Consider the following 21976-nt stretch of genomic DNA (forward strand, 5'->3'; position numbering starts at 1 on the left):
CAGCTCCATCTTCCTTCCACCTCTTCCTTCTCTCCTCTTCCGTCCTCCCCCCAACTCTTCAGCTCCTCCTTCCCTTCCCCTGCCCAACCACTGACTCTTGCCTTTATTTTACAAGTTAAAATAGGGAGAAAGTTCTGATGAAGTCACCTGAATACGTGTTTCACTCCTCATCCTAGGCAGCCCCTCTTGGGGAAGCGTAATTAGCATCAAATACAAACAGCATCAGGGCAACCCACATGTTCCCACGCTGAATCTCCTCATACAAACAGGGGCTGCCTCAACTCCAGAGATGCAGGCACTGAGACTTCAGATCATAATGTAATGAATGGCATTGATATGTACCTGCTATTAGACACTGTGACTCTCTCTTAGACGCTGACAGTGTGGTTATGCACAGCGAGGCCAGAACAGTTCTCTCTACTGATTTCCACCTAGGTATCCACCTTGACAAAATGTATCTCACTGAATGGGAACCTCACTTTTCTTGACTACCTGTGTCTACTCCCCAATGCAGGAGGCACAGGTACATGTGGTCAAACAGCCACATGGGTACTGGGGATTTGAACTTGGGTCCTCAGGCTTACAGGGCCTTTTTCCCTCCACCCTTCTTCACTCTTCTTCCATCCCTTCAACCCCCTAGATAGCACAGAAAAAAGGACAGAGGAGAAAGGCGGTGATGTTATCATTACACTCTGCCAATCAAAGGCCATCATGTTCCTTGGGGCAAGTGTGATCTTCATCATTGGGACATCTAATTTCTTCTTCTTGTTTCTTGTTTGTTCATGACTGCTTATCAAACACAACAATCAACAACTCACCCCTCTTAGGGCCCTAACCTTTACCCTCTGAAGAATCCCCAGAATTCCAAACCTCACACAATCGTAGAAACTATCTACAATTGGAAAATAACACGCCCCTGCTAGACCCCAAGGCAAATCCTAGTCAGCTGCAGTGGACAATCAGAAGCTGCCCCATATCCCACACCTAGTATTAAAAGGAAAACAAATATATATATATATATCATCCCATATCTTTGAGCCTTAATAAGATTAGAACATTTTATTGAAACTACTTTAGCCATATGAAGGGCAAAGAAAACATTTGAACTTGCAATGGCCTCTTATCTGAAACCCAAGTTACTTAGCATTTTCCTGTGATGGTTAATCTTGGTTGTCAACTTGACTGATCTGGAGTCAACTAAAAGACAAGCAGCTGGCCATTCCACTGGGGGATTATCTCTCAAGAGGGAAGTGTACAGTAAATGTGGGCAGAACCATGCTTTCTGCCTGCTTGCCTTCTCTGTCCTGGCAAATACATGTATCTCGTTCCTGCCATTGCTGCATCTCTTCGTTTGTATCAGAACAGCTTCTTCAGGGAGCCAGCATGGACTGAAGACCAGTAAGCTCTTCAAAGACTCCCCGAGGCCTTCAGCAGCGGCTTGCTACTACCGAGACTGTCCGCCTCATGAAGGGTACAAGTATGTGCCTGAGGTTCTTGGCCTCTCTGGTGTGAGACAGTCATTGATGGACTACCCAGATCCTAATGTAAGCTAACATAATAAATCCCATTTAAATAGGCTTCCATGCTACCACTTCTGTTCCTCTCAACAACCCTGACTATATACCATGGAATAAGAATGTTTTCATAAATTATCAAGACTTGATTTTATTGGGGATAAATAGCTTTAGCAAATGTGATAATGTTTTCTTTGTTGATGCTCCATGAGAGAAAAAAAAAATGTGTTCTTCTACAAGGAGAAAAGAAAAAAAAAAGGAAGTTCTGAAACAAGTTCTAATAGGTAACATCTCACAAAGTTCGCTGTCAGTCACCCAATGAGAAGAATGAGAATGATCTCACTGTGTTCTGACTGGACTGCTCAGTAATTCCAACTGATTTTCAAATTGGGAGGTAAATTACTAGCAATGAGTTCATCAAATTTAGATCTGTCTTGAACAGGAACATTATAGAAATCAAGAACATCTCTGACCCTGCACATTTGGTGAAGCCTGGAGTTAGGTACTGCATGGCCTAAGTCATCAGCTAAATTTGCTAGGAGTCTGAACTTCACATGTCCATCATCCAGGGAGATATCTTGCCAATTATTAGGAAGAGATGAACCAAGAACTTCTTTAATATGAGATTCCAAGCGACTCTGGAGATCACTGGGTGGTGTGTATGCTCGGCTTCGTAAGGGTGGACACACCAAAGCAGGTGCTTTTTTCACTTCTTCCACTGTCTCGGCCACCACCAGCTCCTTCTCCTTCCTGGAATGAACAAAAGCAAACATGAATATTTGGTGGAAGCCAATAAACATCTGACAAAATCTTGCTTTGCAATCAAAATCAAGTATTTTGCAAACTTAGGAGTTTCTGAGCACAGTGGAGAGGATGGGAAAAGCGTGAAATCTACTCCTCAGACATGTGTGGTTGAATCAACTGCTACAAAAGAAAGCAAAAACCTAGTACATATTTTACATACTAGTAGGACTTCTAAAAATAAGTAAAGAACAAAGACAAGATGAACTGTTCTGTATGGGAGTCCTGCCCTCTGTCTTAGTTTGGTTTCCATTGCTGTGACAAAACATCGCAATCAAAAGCAATTTGGAGAAGGAAGGGTTTAATTTCATCCTACAGTCCCACCACACTCCATCACTGAAGGGTGTCCAGGCTGGACCCTGGAGGCAGGAGCTGATAGGTGGAAGAGTACTGCTTGCTGCATTGCCCCCATGGCTTGACATGACTGCTCTCTTATGGCACCCAGAACCACATGCCAGGGGGAATGTACCTCCCAATTGTCAATCAAGAAAATGCACCACAGTCTTGTCCACAGGCCAAGCTGGTAGAGACATTTTCTCCATTGAGTCTCCCTCTTTCAAATGACTCTAGCTTGTATCAATTTAACACAAAACTAGCCAGCACATCCTCCATGATCTAACTCCAGTACACCTACCTAAATTTACCTCCTACCAATTTCCTATACACATTATAGGCTCAAACTAAACTATATTGTTTTCCAAACACATTGCCACTTTCCTCACACCTGTTAGCTCATATTATATATCCTCCCTTACGTGAAACACTTTGATCTTTACTTATGGAAATAATAATAATAGGACTCTGTAAGTCCTAGGACAAAGCACATGTCTCTTAAGTACTTTCACCTGACTTCCCTAATCAATATTAAGCTCCTTTGATCTTTGCAGCAATCTACACTGCCCATTGTATCCCATCCTATTGTACCTCACTTACAAGAGCAGAGCTTGATTTGACAATTTCTTGCTGTATGCAAGAGGCAAATCTGCTCACTGTCATACACTTAGTAGCATGCTGGCTTCAATTTACTCGATGACACTCCTGTAGCACTCCTGTCCTGGGTCACAACAACCAAGGACACTGCCACCACTATCTCTTGAGAACCACCACACCAATTTGTAAGATCTTTAATATAATGGCCTATCTTGTTAATTTCAGGTTCTTTAAAAACAAACTTAACAACTGCTTAGAAGAGAATCTGGCTGACATACTATTTAAATGCCTTGGTTTGTGAATTACCTGAGTAATGTGTTTCTCATGGACTTGGCATCTGACTGAAATTGACCATCCCTACTGAAAACACGGCACCAGAAATGAAGCCAAAATATGCTTTGGAATACAACTTTTCTTGTTTATTTAAGACTTTGTTCCACCAACTAATCCTTCATCCTTCATAAATTTTGATTAACATCTAAATACTTGTGATGGCCTGAATATATTCCTCAAAATTTCTTGCCCTGGACACTCTGAATTTGTAATTAGGTCTTTTTAGAGATAATTAGAGGACGTGAGATGAGGAGATTGGGAACTCCATAAAAGCATTGGTGGTATGGCAGAGACACACTTGCTCTGGGTTACCACCTGCTACCCTCTGTTGTGTTACGAAGCAGCAAAAGGCACGCTACAGTTGTAGCCCAGATAACAGTGCCATGCTTTTATAAATCACCCACTTTCATTCATTTTGCTATGTCAATGGGAAGGGGACTGAGACTCTACCAAGGTATTCTAAGGTAAACATATACTGAAAGAGCTTCCATTTTTTAAGAAAACTAATCACTTTTTCCACAAAACTTCTTGAAGAATTGTTTACTGAGCTTTTGCTCGCTCACCTCCCATAGTCCTCCAGACCCTAACCTTACATCTCATTGCTTTCAGAATAAAATGAAATTTGGGTAAAAGACTCAACACTCCAAAAGATAGAGTGACTAAAAATTAAAAAAAACAACAAAACAAAACGAGGGCTTGAGAGATGGCTCACTTGTCAAAGGCGATGCTCATAACCAAAATGTCAAAAATAAAAAACAAACTTTAACTATGTTATCTGCAAGAAACTTCTTTTTTTTTTTTAGAATCTAGGGCTACATTGACCAAAACTGATAGGAAAAAAAGGGTATTCTGTGGGAATAGAAAATACTCTTTTATCAAACCAAATAAGCTTTTAAAGGTCATTTGATAATAATAAAATGATCAATTCAACTGGATATAAATCAACATGTAGCCAATAATACCAGAGCACCAAAATATGCAAGGTAAATATGGACAAGCCTGAAGGAATAAATCACCAAAATAACAGAACTCAATAACATCCATTCAACAAATAGTGCTTGGGCTATTCATAAAGAACACCAATAAATGCTGAACTGTAATAACATTGTATACTAAGTGGATACACACAAAGCTTTCAATTTAACATCCTCCTTTACATCAAAGAAACACTGACCTTTATTTCCCAAGCACATAGTGAACATTTTAAGGATAGATTACATATCATAAAAAGAAGTCTCATGCATTTATTTGCTCAAAAATCATACAAAATGGCCTTACTTGGGACATCTGACACTAACCTGAGAGAGGTTAGAGTTAATACCTGAGGTGACGACTCAAACCTCAGAGTATATTCGTTATTCTCTGAGGTCCCAGCGTTTAAGCTTTCATGTCTTAAATATTATCTAGGTCATATACATAGATCCCACATGACGCAGTGAGGAAAACTGTAGGTAAGCAGTTATGACACGGGAATTCTAGACCCACCATGTGCATGCTTCTCTTCAGTGGGCCTCAGTTCCCTTTCGTGTCACACAATACTAAAACGTGAAAAAAAGAGTACTACTGGAGCTTTGTACACAGAGAAACAGAAGGCATTTAGAAATGTGTTGTAAGCATCAATGAAATCCGATCTTTCCCCCCTCCCCACTCAGAGAGCGAGAGAGCCCGATGGGACACACGCGGTTGAGCGGATGCCTTTATTTCTGATTTAGCCAGCATTGGAGGAGTTAGGCTTATTGAGCGCCTACGTCCATGGTTTAGGTTGACCAATCCACACGAGCCATTTGCTTGCAGACACAACGCTGGGTGCCTTTGACACGTGGCTAACGCTGCTTGCTAAGAACAAGACGAAAGGGAAAGGGCACCGTGTTGCCGTTAGGAGCGGTCCTGCCAGTCGCGGAAACTTAACTTTCAGCTCGGATCCCTACCCCACGCTAACTCCTGCAGGTTCAGGACCAGGGTCCCATCTTAACTCTCTGAATTCGTCCTTTCCGCTTCTGATTATTTACGTGGAACTTAACCCACTGAGAAACACTCAAGTTTACCTGGATCTAGACCAGAATTCTCTACGTGTAGCCAAGGGAGGCTTCCACAGCCAGCCTCTTCTTGCAAACCGACACACACACAGCGCCGCCATCTTCGACAAGCTCCCCAAAGCGCCGACGTGCCCGACTCAGCCAATCAGATGAGAGCTTACTTAAGCAGTCCCGGCCGTTACCTAAACCTGTGCACTCCGGGAAATGTAGTTCTCTTGCCATTTACGGAAGAAGGCTGTGGCTCGCTCCGTGGGCATGTTGGGAGTTGTAGTTAGACAGGTTCCGCGTAGGCTCCGGGTAACGCCTTCTGGTCCGGGGGTGGTCGGTAGTAGTGCAGCTTGACTTTGAGGCGGAGGACTTGGCAACAAGGAGGAGATATTACAGGGAGGCCCGAAGGGCTAGGCAGCGGGGCAGCGGGGCAGCGGACGGGGTTTGGGGCTGGAGAACAGCCAGACAGAATGTCTGATATGCCCCTGGGAACTTGACCGCTCCGAGACAGAGGCAGGACCTCACCAGACCCATCCAGTGAGCCCCTTCTCGCCGGGCCTTATTTCGAGCAACCATCTAGGCCTCATCAGAGCCCCAATGCTGTGTGGCTGCTATTCCTGAAGGAGGCGATGGCGTCCCCAAGCCCACCGCTGGAGTCAAAGGTGAGTTGCCCCTTAGAGAGATCTCCGTTATTTCGCGTCTCTGGGGATGGCAAGGCCGCGCCATCACCCCTTCCCCAGTTCCTGGCCATTTCTTCAACTCTAAGGAAGGACCCCAGCCAACGCCTGAGTACCCCTTGCTGCGGGGTGATTTTAGTTTACTTAGAAACTGCCCACAGTCGTCGTCCCTCCCTCCTTTTTTTTCCTTTTTTCTTTTTCTTTCCTTTTTTTCAAGAGCGACTTGATAAATCGGCTGGGGGAAATTAAGACTGCTCTAAATTAGTTTTCATTCATGAGTTTCTCAGGTGAAGCACTATTTTTTTTTAATCTCTGTCTATCTTCTGCAGCTGGCACAATGTCTGGACTCAAGGTGAGTGCTTAGAAAACCTAATGGAATTGAGTCAAATTGGGTCACAAGCTGCTGTGGGTAGAGCCTTGGGGCGGACAGCGGGGCCAGGGAAGGTTGGGCAGGTCTTGAGGCTGTTGTGTAATAACTAAAGCAGAGAAGACCTTCAGTTTGGAAGGCACGGATCCAGATCAGTTCTTTTCCAGTCTGAGGCGCCATGAATCGGGCACCTTTTGGTACTCGCTCACTTACCGTGTCCCTCCCAGTGAATGGGAGAGCATGGTAAGTAATAACTAATACCACTTTCAGTGGGAAAATGTCCTTGAGACAACTGGGACTGACTGCAGAAATAAAACTATTTGAGCAGTTGCTGACGTTTGGGGATACGGCTGTGTTTCTTACCCAGGAGGAGTGGGGTTATCTGGATGCAGCTCCGAGAAGCCTGTATAAAGATGTCGTGATGGACAGTTATGGAAAGCTGGTCTCGCTGGGTAAGAATGTGCTGTTTCCCTAACTAAGATACCTAATAAGGTGCTAACACTTAGACCCAGAATGTTTCCAGCAGTATTACTAACACCAGTACTGTTTTGTCCCAACATTCTGATTCAGATCTTTCTACGACTCTGGTATCCCTAGCTTCCTTGTCAGCAAAAGCCAGCTTTGGCAGCTTTCTAATCTCATTCCCGTACCACTCTGTTCTTCCCTTCCCGGTTCATCTTCCCACGGCTTTCCTCCCACCCTCTTTCACTCTGAGTTCTGGAGCCTGGGTTGCTGCTGTGTGATGAACACAGTGTTCCGTACGTCGCGCTTCTGCCTACCCTGAAACCTGGCGGGCTGCCGAGGACACCACTTCTCTGGCAGGCCTTCAAGTGGGGGCTGCTCATTCTTCCAGGTCCTCCTTCCTCTTGCCTTGTCTGAAGACATGGAGGCAGAAATCAGTTGTTCTCCCAGCTCTCCAGTGCTCTTCCCAAAGTTTTCCACCTTCTAAGAGCATGTCCTTGTGTGGTGTCAGCAGTTCTGTTCTACCCACTCTTCCTGTTTATCATCATCTGTCACCTTTTTTAAGTCTTTGCTGCTTAACCCAGTCATTGAATGAGCCGCAGTGGGTCTTGGTCGTGTAGACTTCAGGAACTCTACTTTCCGTACCTAATAACTACTCATGTCGTTGGTTGGGTCTTAACTTTGTTATAACAAGCAAGTCTGAAAACACAGTATCCTGGTCTCTGACCACTGTCGACCATAACTAAGCGAAGAGCCAAAACAGGCTTGCTTCTTGCCCTGTGTGGAACTTAACTGCAGCTTACATTCCTGTCTCTCCTTCGGCTTTCCACCTGAACCAATTCATTTGTAAGATGTTTTCTGTCCCCTGATGTGTCCACGCCGCTCTATGGTTTCAATCCTTTCCCAACTTGTGAAGATCTCCTCTAATTACCAGCATGTTGTCTGGTCACTTTAATACTATGCTATACTTGCTCTACAAATTTCAAATTGTGTACCTTTTATAAGATCTGTCCCCTTTGTCCCTGTCTACCTAATTCCCAAGCACTGTAGGAAAAATTCTCCAATTAAAAGGATCAGTCTCATATACGTATCTAGTGAGGAGGGTTTGCGTTTGTTTGGTTTTGGTTTTGGTTTGGTTTGGTTTGGTTTTTCTTTTTTGACACAGGTTCTTCACTGTGTAGCCCTGGTTAATATGGAGCTCAGTATGTAGACAAGGCTGGGCTGGAGGTCACAGAGCTTCACTCATCTCTGCTTACTAAGTGCTGGGATTAAAGGCATTCCCACCATAGTGTGTGTATGTGTTTCCTGATTTATACATTGGGTTTATATCTGTGATATTTCATTACGTCACATCTTTCTCTCTTAATTTTAGTAACAGATTCAGAATTTAGAATTCTCCCACCACTCTCTGGGCTTCATCTTCTGTCTCTCACAAACCAAATCGTGGTCACTAACATGAACTCTGTGCACACCCTTAAAGCAGCTTCTGTCATTTCAGAAGCTAAGTCTCCGTTCTTTCTCCCTTGTTACTTATAAACATTGGAGAAGGTTGCTAGGGACCAAGCAAACCTAGGGCCTAGTTTATGCTAAGCATCTTTTCTACCAACAAAGTACATCCCAGCTCTTTACCCTTAGTAACCCTTATTCTAATAATTAGTTTAAATCATGGTCTTCCCAACTTGTGGCAGGGAAGGAAACTTAACTGGACCAATGGCTCCCTCTTGCTGTTTTCTGTGATTTGCTACTTTTTTTTTTTTCCTTTTGGGCCAGCCAAGGTTTTATTAGTTCATGTATATTTTATAAAACTCTACCTTCTCCTGTCTGTGATTTTTGTCTTGTTTCCTCAGTCTTCTCAGACACATTTCGGATCATATTCTACCTCTTTATGAATGTTTATGACTTTGTTTTGTTTCGAGACAGGTTTTTGCTCTATAGTTCAGGCTGGCTTCAAATTCACAATCTTCCTGCTCCAGTCATCCAGACTACTGAGACTCCAGGCATGCCCCACTACACATCGGCTTAAAACTCTGTATGTTTCTTTCTGTGTCCTTGTGTTCCTTACTTGTATATCTCCTCTGCTCAGAGGACCTTACCTATACTCAGATCATTGGCTGCCAGCACTCGATGGTAAATCTCACCTAAGAGAGACGGTGTGGCACCCACCTACCTCGTATGTGTGAATCTGATTTCTTCCAGTGCCAGTTTTATGACTGTGGGGAGGTTCTTTTATTTTTCTTCAGTAAGTGGAAATCATAGCAACATGTACTTCTTAAGTTGTTCTTTCTATAACTGGGTTAATATATGGATAAAGTACTTAAAATGCTGGTCAACAGATAATAATAGTAATGAATGTCTCAGTTGATACCCCCCCCCTTGATTGGTATTTTTCCTTGTCACCTCTGTTGAATTCCACATTTACAGTTTTCTTCTTTTGGAAACAATGTAAGTTATGTCTGACAAGTCTTAAGGTAGTCCACGGAGCTCTCAGGAATCTTGTCTGCACAGTGAAGTCCCTTCTCTTTGTTACTTTGTCTTGACTGCCATTTCTGTCATTCTGCAAATCATTTTTTATGTTCATTCTATTGACACACTGGTGAGCCTTGAGGACAGTAACCATCTTTTTCATTGCATGTTTTCAACACTTACCGTAAAGCTAGGCCTGAATAGTCGTGTTTCTGAGTAAGTATACACGCTAATTTAAGAACTGTTTCTCCTAGTTGGATTATTGCCTTAGCACTAAACTCCTTAGCACTACTCTAAGTTCTTGCCACCAAGATGATTTTGTACTAGTATATGTCTAAAACTTTTGATGGTTTCTAATGCTATAAGAATAAAAGAAAATCTTAATTTTTGATCACACTAGAAGCTGAACAAACTCACTGACAAATTGCTGGCATTTGAGGCTGAGTTGCTTACCCAGGAGGAGTGCAGTTATTTGGATCCAGCTCCAAGAAGCTTGTATAAAAATGTCTTTATTTAATATTAAGAATAGCTTTTCACTGTTCATTATTTCTCCTTCCACAGTCTCTTCAATAGGTGCTTACTTTCTTTCGCTTGATGGTGCTCCCTTCCCTGATGGATGCTCCCTTCCTTGATGGATGCTCCCTTCTCGGATGGATGCTCCCTTCCCTGATGAGTGCTCCCTTCCCTAGTGAGTGCTCCCTTCCCTAATGAGTGCTCCCTTCCCTAATGAGTGCTCCCTTCCCTAGTGAGTGCTCCCTTCCCTAGTGAGTGCTCCCTTCCCTAATGAGTGCTCCCTTCCCTAGTGAGTGCTCCCGTCCCTAATGAGTGCTCCCGTCCCTGATGAGTGCTCCCTTCCCTAGTGAGTGCTCCCTTCCCTAATGAGTGCTCCCTTCCCTAATGAGTGCTCCCTTCCCTGATGGATGCTCCTTTCCCTAGTGAGTGCTCCCTTCCCTAATGAGTGCTCTCTTCCCTTGATGATACTCCCTTAACCCCAGATCACTGTGCTCTGTTGGTCCAATGTGTTATTTTCCATTTCATCTGATATTTTTTCAAAACATACCTCTTTATATTATTGGCTCTTCATACCTTTTCATGTCCATTTTTTTTCTTTAAAATTTTAATAGCTAAATTGATGATATAGGTAATAGCTAATCACTTAGTTCTTTGGTTTTTATTTCAATGACTCATATTGGAACTTAGAAGAACTGAGAGTCATTGAGCCTACAAAACCTTGAGCTCAACTTTTTCCTTCCCTTTGATCATGTTCTCCCCTCAGTTAAAGTACTCATTAAATTAACAGTTATTAAACACTGTGCTAGGCCCTACCGTTCCAGTTCTTCATTCTCCCATTTAGTTAACCAAAAGAAATGTCCATTGTATAATCTGTTAGATAGCACAATTATCAACTGCGGCCAACAGGTCAATCTGTCCCACAGCCCATGTTCATAAATCAATTTTTATTCAAACAGGCAAACCCACTCCTTGATGTAATGTCTGTAATACTTTTGAGCTATAATGTCAGGGACTATATAACGAGAGTGGAAATAATGTCTGATCCTTTATAGAAAAAGTATAACAACTACAGCTCTAAATTTGATTGAGATTCATGTTACCATCAATATCTTCTTAGCTATCAGATTATTTGTCGTACTATGTTAAAGATATTGATTCAGGCTAGTATGAGCCAGTAAGGGGATTTTTTTTAATAGGACCATATTTCTTATAGAATATGCAGGCATGGTCAGAGCTGATGCAAATAGTTCTGGAAGGAGAAGTTGAATCAGTCTCAAGAAGTAAGGAATTGTGGTTTTTGGTTTTTGTTTCTTTAGTCAAATTGAACTGCTATAACAAAAGGCGGCAACCTCCATGCTGTAAGCACAGTTGTCTCTGCTCCCCTGGATCTGTGACGCACCCCTACACTCCAGACTGCCTCCTCATATTTTGCATAATGAAAAATTATATATTTTCGAACTTATGTTTAGAATTTCTTCCCACAGTTCTGGCAGGCTGCCCTAAAGTTCACAGAATTGACCTTTTGCTGAGGCATAAGCCACACCTTCGCTCCCAGACTCATGCTGTCTCTAGTTATCATGGAGTCATCAATCTTGGCAGAGAGGACATTCCTTTGAAGGTGGAGCATGAAATCCTTCCACCACAGCAGCCATCAACACTGGTGGAGGCCCATGCCCTGCTAGCTCTGTTCTGGGTGTAGGAGGGACCATGTCATTCCGTCCCTTACATGGCCAAGCAGGACTCAGCATTTATTTAAGTAGTCCGTATTATCTTTATTAGAATATTAATAGCTATGGATTAGTTTGTGGAGAATTGTGGTCTTTAGAATATCATTAACCATTTGGTTGGCTCTGTTTAACTGTTCTTTTTTCTTTGGGATTTGGTTTTGGTTTCTTTGTTTGGTTTGGTTTGGTTGGGTTTTTGTTTTTTTGTTTGTTTTTTTTTTTAATCTATTAGGAGTTAGGAAGTCTCACTTTGTGACCCTGGCTGGTCTCACACACAGCAGGACTTAAGTCATCTTCCTATTTCAGTCTCTGAAGTATCTGGGTCTATAGACCTGTATCACTATGACTAATTTGGTCCTTTTGCTTTGTTTTTATATTTTGAGTCATAGAATATTGCTATGTAGCCCAGGATAGTCTGATCTCATAAGTAATGGTTAGCCTCAAGCTCTAATAGTTTTTCTGCCTTGATCTCTCTGAGTGTTGGGATTATAGGCATATATTGCCATACCTGGTTCTAAGCTTGTACGTTTTTTAATTATATTAATTTCTGAGTTTTGTATCTTCTGCTACTACTTTAAAGAGCATGTTTCATTTTTCCATAGTATTTACTAGCTGCTTTTTGTGGTAATAAAACAATGCACACATATTAGAAATTTATCTTAATCTCTTGAATAAACAGCCAGAAAAGTACAGAGCAGCAGTAGTTTCCAAGGAAACATGTTACTGTAGTTATTAACAAAAATAATTGACATTAAAAAAAAAACACCTAAATCTACTTGGTGAAACTTTGCAAGGACTTTTTAAGGTAACTCCATTGGGTGAAATCTCAAAGACCCAAGTGTGTCTTTGCTAAACAATGTTAAAGAATTGACTACTAAATGAGATATACAAAGGTATGATGTAAAATAATATACAAGTGATTTCCTCGTGTAATATATCATAGCTATCAAATAGAAAGCTTGATTGAGGCATGGAGGCCATATCATGAAGAGTCCTGTTTCTAAAAATCTAGAACCCACTAGGCTAATGCAATATGATGGCAACCTTAAGATAAATGGGCATCTAATTGTGAAAATTAAGATAAGAAATAGAGATATTAGAAAGAAATTCTAGTATCTTCAGATTAACAGTAAGAAAAAAAGGAGAAATCTAGGATTTGAGAATAATAGTGGTGTCAATTAGAAATGGAGAGGCACTAAGAGATGATGATGTTGATGATGATGGTGGTGGTGGTAGTGATAGTGCGTGTAAGTGAATGGTATTTGGAAAACAGTGTCATAGGGATAAAAGCCTGAGTACACAGAGCAACAGCTACACAAAGTAGTTGTCAAAAGTGACAATGTAATGAGGTAAATTCAGTAGAAAAAGCCAAAGAAGTGGGGAGTCAGATTTACAGGTAGAGAGGTGGGTACCATCAAAAAGAGAAGCAATTAAGAAATGGGATGATCAACAATGTGGGATGCTGCTGAATAAAATAAAGACTACAAAATTCACTGTATTGTTGGAAAGTCTTTAGTGATTTGTTGAGAAGTTCCCTCTCTGTTCTAGAAACAAAATATGCTTTGTTGTGGCTTACAGAATAAATTGAATAGGAAGACGGTGAGGAATAAGGAAAAGAATGTGAAGCTGTAGTGTGAGATTTTGTTTCAGGAAGCTTCTGTCAAGAAAAAAAGATTTCAGGCTCAAAATGGAGTTGGTCGTGCCATGGTAGGAAGATGCCAATGGAAAGTTCAGATTGAAAGAAGAGGGAAGAACTGAACACCTGCTCAGAGGAGAGTGGGGTCAGCAGGGGCAGTAAAATACTTCTGGACTTGGATGACATATACATCCCTGTTACAGGTAGTTTCCATGGGTAGAGGCAGAAAGTTGAAGGGATGTTGCATTCTTTTTTGCTGTGTTAAAAGAAGCAATTTAGTGAAGGGAATTTATTATTTTAAGGGAAGGTGGTATAAACTAACTTAGTCATTAGATCATTAAGAAGTCTAGAAGACAACAAAATTGTGGGAAAAGACGATTATGGAAAAGGAACTAGTTTAGGGCCAAATGTGAAGTATCAAACAACTGGAGACAGAAAGTCAGCCTGGTGCTCTGTTTTATCAGGTAGCGTTATATTATTCCCCTTCACTTATCCAGGGTTTTTCTTAGATGGCTGGAAAAATGTGGTATGCTTTGTTTTAGATGATATCATAAACTACCACAGACAACTATTTTTCATTAACTAAATGTAGTTATATTTATTCTTGTGGATAGATACCTCAATCCTTTATTGTAGGTGCTGCTGTTTTCTTAATATATTATCTTTTTTCTTGATATTTTCTCTCCAGTTTTACTTAACACCATTTTATTGGTAGTGTTTTATGTCTCATCTTTGAATCCTGGCTGATAACTTAGTATCTTGCATGCATTAGGTGATCAGTCAGTTAATTTTGGTTAATAAATTACCTATAGAATCCTCTGTTCTTTGTTTTTCATCCTTCCTAGGTTCCTCCTATTTGTCCTTTCCTCTCAACTATTGATCTAGTTATAGTCCAGTAGCTTTCCAATGCTTTCTCATCCTAAGTTGCCTTAACTTATTTTTCCCTAGGTATCTTTTCTTTGATAGTTTCACTGCTATAAAAAAGAAGAACTATAAATAAGTCAGATAGCTAATGTTAAATAATACTAAACCAAGCACAGTGATACACACCTGTAGTCCTAGCTATCTTAAGAATGCTGAAACTGAATCTTATGATCCCAAGAATTCAGGCCAGTCTAGGCAATATATCTTGCCTCTTAAAAAATTATTTGATAAAATATATATTATGAGCTAGTATTAACTTAAGTAGTAAAAGAAAATACACATTAGCTATAGCAGGTTGATTTATTTTGATAACTGTGTTTTTCTAATAATTTCTCCTTTTCATTAAAGCACTTGGCCAATACTTATATTTTTTTATTTACAAATATTTCAGATGTTTTAAACAGAAATGAAGATGAAGAGCCAACTGTGAAAGAAGAAATTGAGAAAGACATCGAACCACAGGGTATAATAGTTACAAGAATCAAAAGTGAACTTGATCAGGATCCTATGGGTAGCGAAACCTTTGAACTTGTTGGTAGGTTAGATAAACAAAGAGGAATCTTCTTATGGGAAATACCACGTGATTCTTTGACTGAGGAACAGAAAATGTTCAGAGGACACACTAATGTTCGTAAGAGACCAAACTCTGAAGAGAAATGTCATAAATGTGAAGAATGTGGAAAACGTTTTGTCCGCAAGGCCCATTTCATTCAGCATCAAAGGGTCCACACTGGTGAGAAACCTTTTCAGTGCAACGAGTGTGGAAAAAGCTTTAGTCGCAGTTCATTTGTTATTGAGCATCAGAGAATTCACACTGGGGAACGGCCCTATGAGTGTAATTACTGTGGGAAAACCTTTAGTGTGAGCTCTACCCTTATTAGGCACCAGAGAATCCACACTGGGGAGAGGCCTTACCAGTGTAATCAGTGTAAACAGAGCTTCAGCCAGAGAAGGAGTCTTGTTAAACATCAAAGAATTCACACTGGTGAGAAACCCCATAAATGTAGTGACTGTGGAAAAGCCTTCAGTTGGAAATCGCATCTTATTGAGCATCAGAGAACACACACTGGTGAGAAACCCTATCACTGTACCAAATGCAAGAAAAGCTTTAGTCGAAACTCACTGCTTGTTGAACACCAGAGAATTCATACTGGGGAAAGACCTCATAAGTGTGGTGAATGTGGGAAAGCTTTTAGATTAAGTACATACCTTATACAACACCAAAAAATACACACTGGTGAGAAGCCCTTTCTTTGTATTGAATGTGGCAAGAGTTTCAGTCGGAGCTCATTCCTTATTGAACATCAAAGGATTCATACTGGTGAACGCCCTTATCAGTGCCAAGAGTGTGGGAAAAGTTTCAGTCAACTTTGCAACCTTACTCGTCATCAGAGAATTCACACAGGAGACAAACCCCACAAGTGTGAGGAATGTGGAAAAGCCTTCAGTAGAAGCTCAGGTCTCATTCAGCATCAGAGAATACACATCAGGGAAAAGACTTCTCCATTCAAGGAAACTAAGGGAAGTTTTGATCCAAACTGTGGTCTTGTTATTCAGCAGGAAGTCTACCCTAAAGAAAAATCTTACAAATGTGATGACTGCGGGAAAACGTTTAGTGTTAGTGCTCATCTTGTACAACATCAGAGGATCCACACTGGTGAGAAGCCTTACCTGTGCACCGTCTGCGGGAAAAGCTTTAGTCGGAGCTCATTTCTTATTGAGCACCAGAGAATCCACACTGGTGAGAGACCTTATTTGTGCAGACAATGTGGCAAAAGTTTTAGTCAACTTTGTAATCTCATCCGACATCAGGGTGTTCACACTGGTAATAAACCCCATAAATGTGAAGAGTGTGGGAAAGCCTTTAGTAGGAACTCAGGTCTCATTCAGCACCAGAGAATACACACAGGAGAGAAACCTTATAGGTGTGAAAAATGTGACAAAAGTTTCAGTCAACAGCGAAGCCTTGTCAACCATCAGAAGATCCATGCGGAAGTGAAAACCCAAGAAATTTATGAATGTGACGCTTGCGGCGAAGCCTTCACTTGTCAGATTTCTCTAATTCAGCATCAAAAGTTACATATTATGTGGATGCAGTAAAATTAGAGATATTTTAATGCTCAAATTTGAGACTAGCTACCGAAGTGCAGTTTTAGTATGGCCCAACATGGGTCAAATATAGTGATAAAGCAAATACTTGTTGGCCTCATGAAAAATGGTTTCTAAAGATCTATGGATAGTGGACAATGCCTGGGGGAAACTGACTTGCGATTACTAGTTGCTTTCATAGCCACAGAGATCTGTTGTTGATTTAGCTAACCTTTCAGTAGAGCTGACTGGGCAAAGCATATGGGAACGGTTCTGAAGGACACAGTGAAATCAGTGTACGGGAACTGGGAGCAACTGATCCTGGGAAGCTAGGGCTAATTCAGAAGTCTTCTATTAGCACCTCCTGCAGTTGCTCTTCAGTACCATGAAGTTAGGCTAGACACGTCAAACCTCAGTGATTGGGCAATGTAATCTGTGGAAGCCCAGATACTCTCAAAGTCATCAAACAGTGTTTATAACTGTCAAAGAAATTTGTGTGGAAAATTTCTCCAGGGCTTCCCAGGTTGATAAAAGGCATGAATTATTAAGTTGTAAAGGTACTTGTTAGTGTTAACAACCAATTAAGGTGTTACCAAGGAATCTTTGGGAGTGCCTTCCCCTGAGCCCCAAAATGGGCCCCAAAAGATAATTACTGATTTATTTTGTGCTGTCTCATCTGTGAAACCTCTTTGTAATACTGTATCAACATTACTTTATTATTCCCACATAATCAGGAACATGTAAACATGTACGTATTTTAATTACCAAGAATTGGAAATAATAATAAAAAAAATGACCTAAAATGTATGCTAGAGAGCTGAGATATTTTGGTATTCTTTAGGTCTTATGGTAGATTTGCATGTAAGATTTAAATTCTTATTTCTTGATCCTCGGTCCTCCTTTAGTTAACACGCATATGCCTATTTACCTACTTTAATCATTAAACCTGTTTGGTGTTTTGGTTTGTGCAGTATTAGTTGCTTTAGGATAATAACACTAATGGACTACTGTGTTTTGAACTTCAGAATCAAAGATTTGAAAGAAACTTCTCCTCTTCTCCTTGTGACTCATTGACATTTTTTCTGGAGTACTTCAATATAAGATTAAGTTTGGGCTCTTAAATATCTGAGTATAGAGTTCTAAGTTATTAGAACCCCAACTCAAACCTTATTAATTTGAGCAAATACCCCTATTCTATATACTACCCATTCTAAAATTCATTTCTAAGTTTCCTTCTCCCCTCAACTATTGTGTGAGTTCATATAAATGTTGAGGCTGTATGTGTATGGTAATATACCATCTATATGTTCTTTTGTTATATTGTCATATGTTTAGGTTTTAAAGATTTATTTATTTATTATGTATACAGCATTCTGCCTGCATATATGACTCAAGGCCAGAAGAGGGCACCAAATCTCATTACAGATGGTTGTGAGCCACCATGTGGTGCTGCTGGGAATTGAACTCAGGACCTCTGGAAGAGCAGCCAGGGCTCTTAACTTCTGAGCCATCTCTCCAGCCCCTTCCCATCCCCTGTTCATTTTAAACACTAAGTCTGGGTGTTCGATGCCTTAGTTGATAAAGACCCCTGATACTAAGACTGGAGCTCCTGGTAGAAGGAGACAGAACAAGTACAGTTTATCCTCTGACTTCCGCATTTCCACTTGGCAGTCACATAATCGCAAGTACACAAAATAATTTTTAAAACTGCCCTACAGATTAAACTGCACCCACCCTAGGTCATCCCAGTTGATTTTGTACCAGTGGTTCCTAGGTCAGGGTCTCAAATAAGGAAGAGGCTTCTTAGAGCTCCTCTCAGTTAGAAGAGGAGGAGGACAAGGAGGAGGAGGACAAGGAGGATGAGGAAAAGAAGCAGCAGCAGCAGCAGCAGCCTTAATGCAAAGTATGTTTTCACTGAAAGCTTAGAAAAGCTAATTTATTCTAAGGACAAGTCCATAATTCCTTATCTAATGCCTTGAGACCATGTGTTTCCAAAATCAGATCTTTTTGGATTCTGTGGAGAAAATGCAATGCTAGCACCATTTATTACATCACTTTCCTCGGGGCCTTGGCAGTGCCTTAAACACATTAATACCTTTATTAATGTGATACCAATGATGACAGACAACCTCAGGTCAATTTTTCCACCAAATAATTTCCTGCAAATTTGTATGAAAACTCAAAAGTTTTCAGAACATTTGTTTCAGAACTGTGAATGACGGGTTGTGATCTTGTTCAGATGTACTGTCTTATTTATTCCCTCAACAACTTAAAAAATACATGACCTACAGATGAAAATGCCAACAGTGTGAAGTGTGCCCGCGGCCATAGCTAGGTGGTAGAGCCAGATTTTGAATGTAGTTGGGGTTGTTAATGCTGGGATGAAACACTATGACCATAAACAACTTGGGGAGAAAGGGGGTTATTTCACCTTACAGCTTACAGTCCATGACAGGAAGTCAGAGCGGGAACACAGCAGGAATCTAAAGGCAGGAACTGGAGCAGAGGCCATGGAGGAGTGCAGTACATTGGCTTGCTCCCCTCCATAGCTTGCTCAGCCTGCTTTCTTTTAGCACCCAGGATCACTTTCCCTGGGGTGGTATCTCCCACAGTGAGCCCCCACCCCAGGTCCATCTGATGGAGTCCTTATCTCAAATGACGTTCTTATCAAATGACCCTAGCTCATGCCAAGTTGACACAAAACTAGCCTACACCCAAAGTTTTAAATTATCTCTCTTTGAAGTTTTCAAACTACAGTAGCCTAAATCTCCCTAACTGGATTTGAGATCTTAGATGACTTCTTAGGGCACTGGAACTCAGTTTTCTCCTCTTGCTGTGAAACTCCTAAATATCTAAATCATGTGGACCTACAGTCCATTTGGGGCTTGGCCTTTGGCCTTGCCTTCTCCATGGTGTCTGTTGGCATTTGGAAACATATTCTCATTGTCACATATAGTATGAATTATTAAAAGTAGTGTCCTTTTTATAAAGCGTAATGTAGGCCCATGTTTGAAATTCAGCTTTTATAAGTCTCTTTAAATTGTTAATGGTTCCCCTTGTCTTTGAAGATCTTTCAGTTACCTCCCCATAGTTACAAATTGCTTTAGCTTTCTTCCCCCCTTATTTCTCACTTCTTCTGTTTCTCTTACTCCCCAAGTCATGCCATGACTCCTCAGAAAGGGGAAAAAATGACATCTCTAAGATTATTACTTTCACATTTAGACAGTTGTTTGGCTTTTAGTATTTATGTCTTCAAATATATCTTCTAGTAACCAATCAAAGTATTTTCTGACACAAAGGCAGTTTGTTTTCTAATTGTCCCTTTCCCTTGATTCTTCCTAGTCTCACATAAATGCCACCTCTTCCTGGATTACAAATACCTAGTTAGCAGCTCCTCCCCACTTACCAACCCTGAGTCAGTGGCTTCCATGTTTTTCTTTACTGTTTAAGTGTGTTTGGCATGAGGATATCATATTTCCCCTAATGATGAAATTTCTCATGCTTTCTAAGTTTATAATCAGGTTTTATTTTAATATCTATTTATTTATTTATTTGATTATCAGAGAGACAGTAGAAACTGAAGTATAAAGTCTTATAATTGGTCTCTTCGTGTTACCCAGAATTCAGGAAATTAGTGTAAATAGAATTTCAATAGGTATAGCCCTTCAGTATTAAAGGTATATCAGTAGCTAGGGAAAGTACTGTATTTAAATCCTCTCCCCCAGGAAAATGTAAATTAATCTTGACCAAAGATAAAAGTCTGGTTATAGTAACTTCATGCTTAACCATTAATAGCATCTAAAAGGCTTGTTTCTAACATAGGTTAATATAATTTTTAGGCAGAAAAAGTCTGTCACTCAAGGTGCTAGTGCTACCCACAAGCTTATAGGGCAGGACATAGAAGGACTAAAGTTCCTTGTCATCATATCAAGACCTGTATTATCAGTATTCCAAGTTCTAAATTCTAATCTGTGAAAGTAATGGCAGAAACATTTGATGCTTTTAATGCAAAAGAAATTGAGTGAAAAGCAGTACCTTATACCAAAAAATGTCTTGAAGACATCACCTGGTTCCTGGGATGTAAATCCAAATTGAACTGGGTTACCAATGTGAGTTCTACCTTCTCCCCTACCATTTAATTCTTCTTTGTCATACTTTGTCACAGATTTGATAACACCTTGGCTACTTGTTTGGATTTTCTTTCTAGTTTTCTTTATTCTCTGGATTTTCATCTGATTGCCACCAGAGTGTCATTTTTTTCTTGTTTGATTTTTTTTTGTGTCTTTTGTCTTTTGAAAGATGGTTTCTCTATGTAGCCTTAGCTATCTAGAACACACTCTGTAGACCAGGCTGGCCTCAAATTCACAGAGATCCACAGAGAGGCTCAGGAGCCTCTGCCTCCTGAGCGCTGGGATTAAAGGAAGGTACCATTACCCAGTGTGTCCTTTTTTAATTGCCTTCTTGACATCCTCCAGTGAGGCATGTCTTTGCATACCTGGACTAGTAATCTACTGTGTTTTCATTGATTGAAAAAAAGTCTGGAATCTGAAGTCTATACTCCTCACTTGTTCTACTGAGACTAACTGAAAGAGAAGTTTATTCAAGGCCAGTGCTGAAGAAATTATAATCTTTGTCTCAGGTCTTCATGATACTGAGCATAAGTTTTTGTTTATTGCCTGAAATGAGTGCAGTAAGAAATGCTGTTCTACACCAATGGAAGGGTCGTTGAACATTACCTCCTTAGCTCTATATCCAGTACAGAGCTGAACTCTTAAGTGCTTTGGACTTTACAGGTAAAACAGAAATCCTTTGCTAAATGAACTAGATTAGTTTTGAAGGTTAGTTTTGAAATACTTAAATACTTAAATAAATGTAGATGGCACACAGTAGCTAAAATTCACTTTCCTATGCTGCACTCCAGAGCTGCCTTAGAAGATGGCCCCTTGGATGAGGTCTCTTATTCCTCAAAATCATGTCTATGCCTCTATTTCTTAATTTACTTTATGTAGTATCATTTACCTTTATATTTTTCAAGAAATTTAGTTTGCTACATCCTGTATCTTAATAATAGGTATGTATTTATAACTGTTTCTAGCTCCTTCATCCTCTAAAGCATTATGTAACACATCTGCTTTATTCCTAATATCCTTTGTTTGTTTCCACTTCTCTACTCATCATGTTTCCCATCAGGTGAATCATTCTTTCTGTATTGTCCAAAGTTTCAGTGTTTAAATTCTCTTGTGATTATGGTTTTCTAAATTTTTTTTCGAAAACTAAGTTTGAACATTGACAGCCCTTAACTAAAATTATGTAACTACTGTTTATTGCACAGCTAGGGGACAAGCCTGACTCTGGGAGGAAAATGTAGTTCTGTGTCACAAAACCTGGATTCTTGGAGAGGAGTGTGTCAAGCCAGAAGGTACATCGACGCGTTCCTTACGCTCCATAGGTTGGGAGAGATGATTCTCTGCTGCGGCTGAGTATTTTCAAATATTCTCAAACTAGAAGTCTAGACTGGCT

At 40.5% G+C, this 21976-nt stretch overlaps 2 protein-coding genes across 5 annotated transcripts; one reads left to right on the forward strand and one right to left on the reverse strand.

The window, feature by feature from the left end:
* Positions 1-589: 589 nt before the first annotated feature.
* On the reverse strand, positions 590-5744 carry Mrpl50 (mitochondrial ribosomal protein L50). Its single transcript, NM_001108665.2, has 2 exons — positions 5624-5744; positions 590-2264 (listed from the first exon to the last, which is right to left on the reverse strand). Exons 1-2 carry the CDS (start codon positions 5713-5715, stop codon positions 1877-1879), a joined length of 480 nt encoding a protein of 159 aa, NP_001102135.1. The 5' UTR covers positions 5716-5744; the 3' UTR covers positions 590-1876.
* A 137-nt stretch (positions 5745-5881) lies between these two features.
* Positions 5882-17263, forward strand: Zfp189 (zinc finger protein 189). Of its 4 annotated transcripts, XM_006238157.4 has the most exons (4): positions 5913-6264; positions 6609-6631; positions 7014-7098; positions 14760-17263. In XM_006238157.4, exons 2-4 carry the CDS (start codon positions 6617-6619, stop codon positions 16466-16468), a joined length of 1809 nt encoding a protein of 602 aa, XP_006238219.1. In that variant the 5' UTR covers positions 5913-6264; positions 6609-6616; the 3' UTR covers positions 16469-17263. The 4 variants fall into 4 exon arrangements, with proteins under 4 accessions (NP_001101400.1, XP_006238219.1, XP_038965782.1 ...); NM_001107930.1 differs by lacking the exon at positions 6609-6631 and having other exon boundaries at positions 5882-6264; positions 14760-17236; XM_039109854.2 differs by lacking the exons at positions 5913-6264; positions 6609-6631; positions 7014-7098 and adding an exon at positions 7432-9787.
* The last annotated feature ends 4713 nt before the right edge of the window (positions 17264-21976 follow it).

This window comes from Rattus norvegicus, chromosome 5, assembly GCF_036323735.1.
Source record: "Rattus norvegicus strain BN/NHsdMcwi chromosome 5, GRCr8, whole genome shotgun sequence".
Classification (NCBI taxonomy): Eukaryota; Metazoa; Chordata; class Mammalia; order Rodentia; family Muridae; genus Rattus; species Rattus norvegicus.

Excerpts from the sequence above, each read along its gene's own strand:
- Mrpl50 (NM_001108665.2), bottom strand. The coding sequence starts at position 5,715 with ATGGCGGCGCTGTGTGTGTGTCGGTTTGCAAGAAGAGGCTGGCTGTGG. Across the intron at positions 2,265-5,623 it reads GAATTCTGGTCTAGATCCAG|GAAGGAGAAGGAGCTGGTGG; the intron begins GTAAACTTGAGT and ends TGTTCATTCCAG.
- Zfp189 (NM_001107930.1), top strand. The coding sequence starts at position 6,232 with ATGGCGTCCCCAAGCCCACCGCTGGAGTCAAAG. Across the intron at positions 6,265-7,013 it reads GCCCACCGCTGGAGTCAAAG|GAGGAGTGGGGTTATCTGGA; the intron begins GTGAGTTGCCCC and ends TTTCTTACCCAG. Across the intron at positions 7,099-14,759 it reads TGGAAAGCTGGTCTCGCTGG|ATGTTTTAAACAGAAATGAA; the intron begins GTAAGAATGTGC and ends CAAATATTTCAG.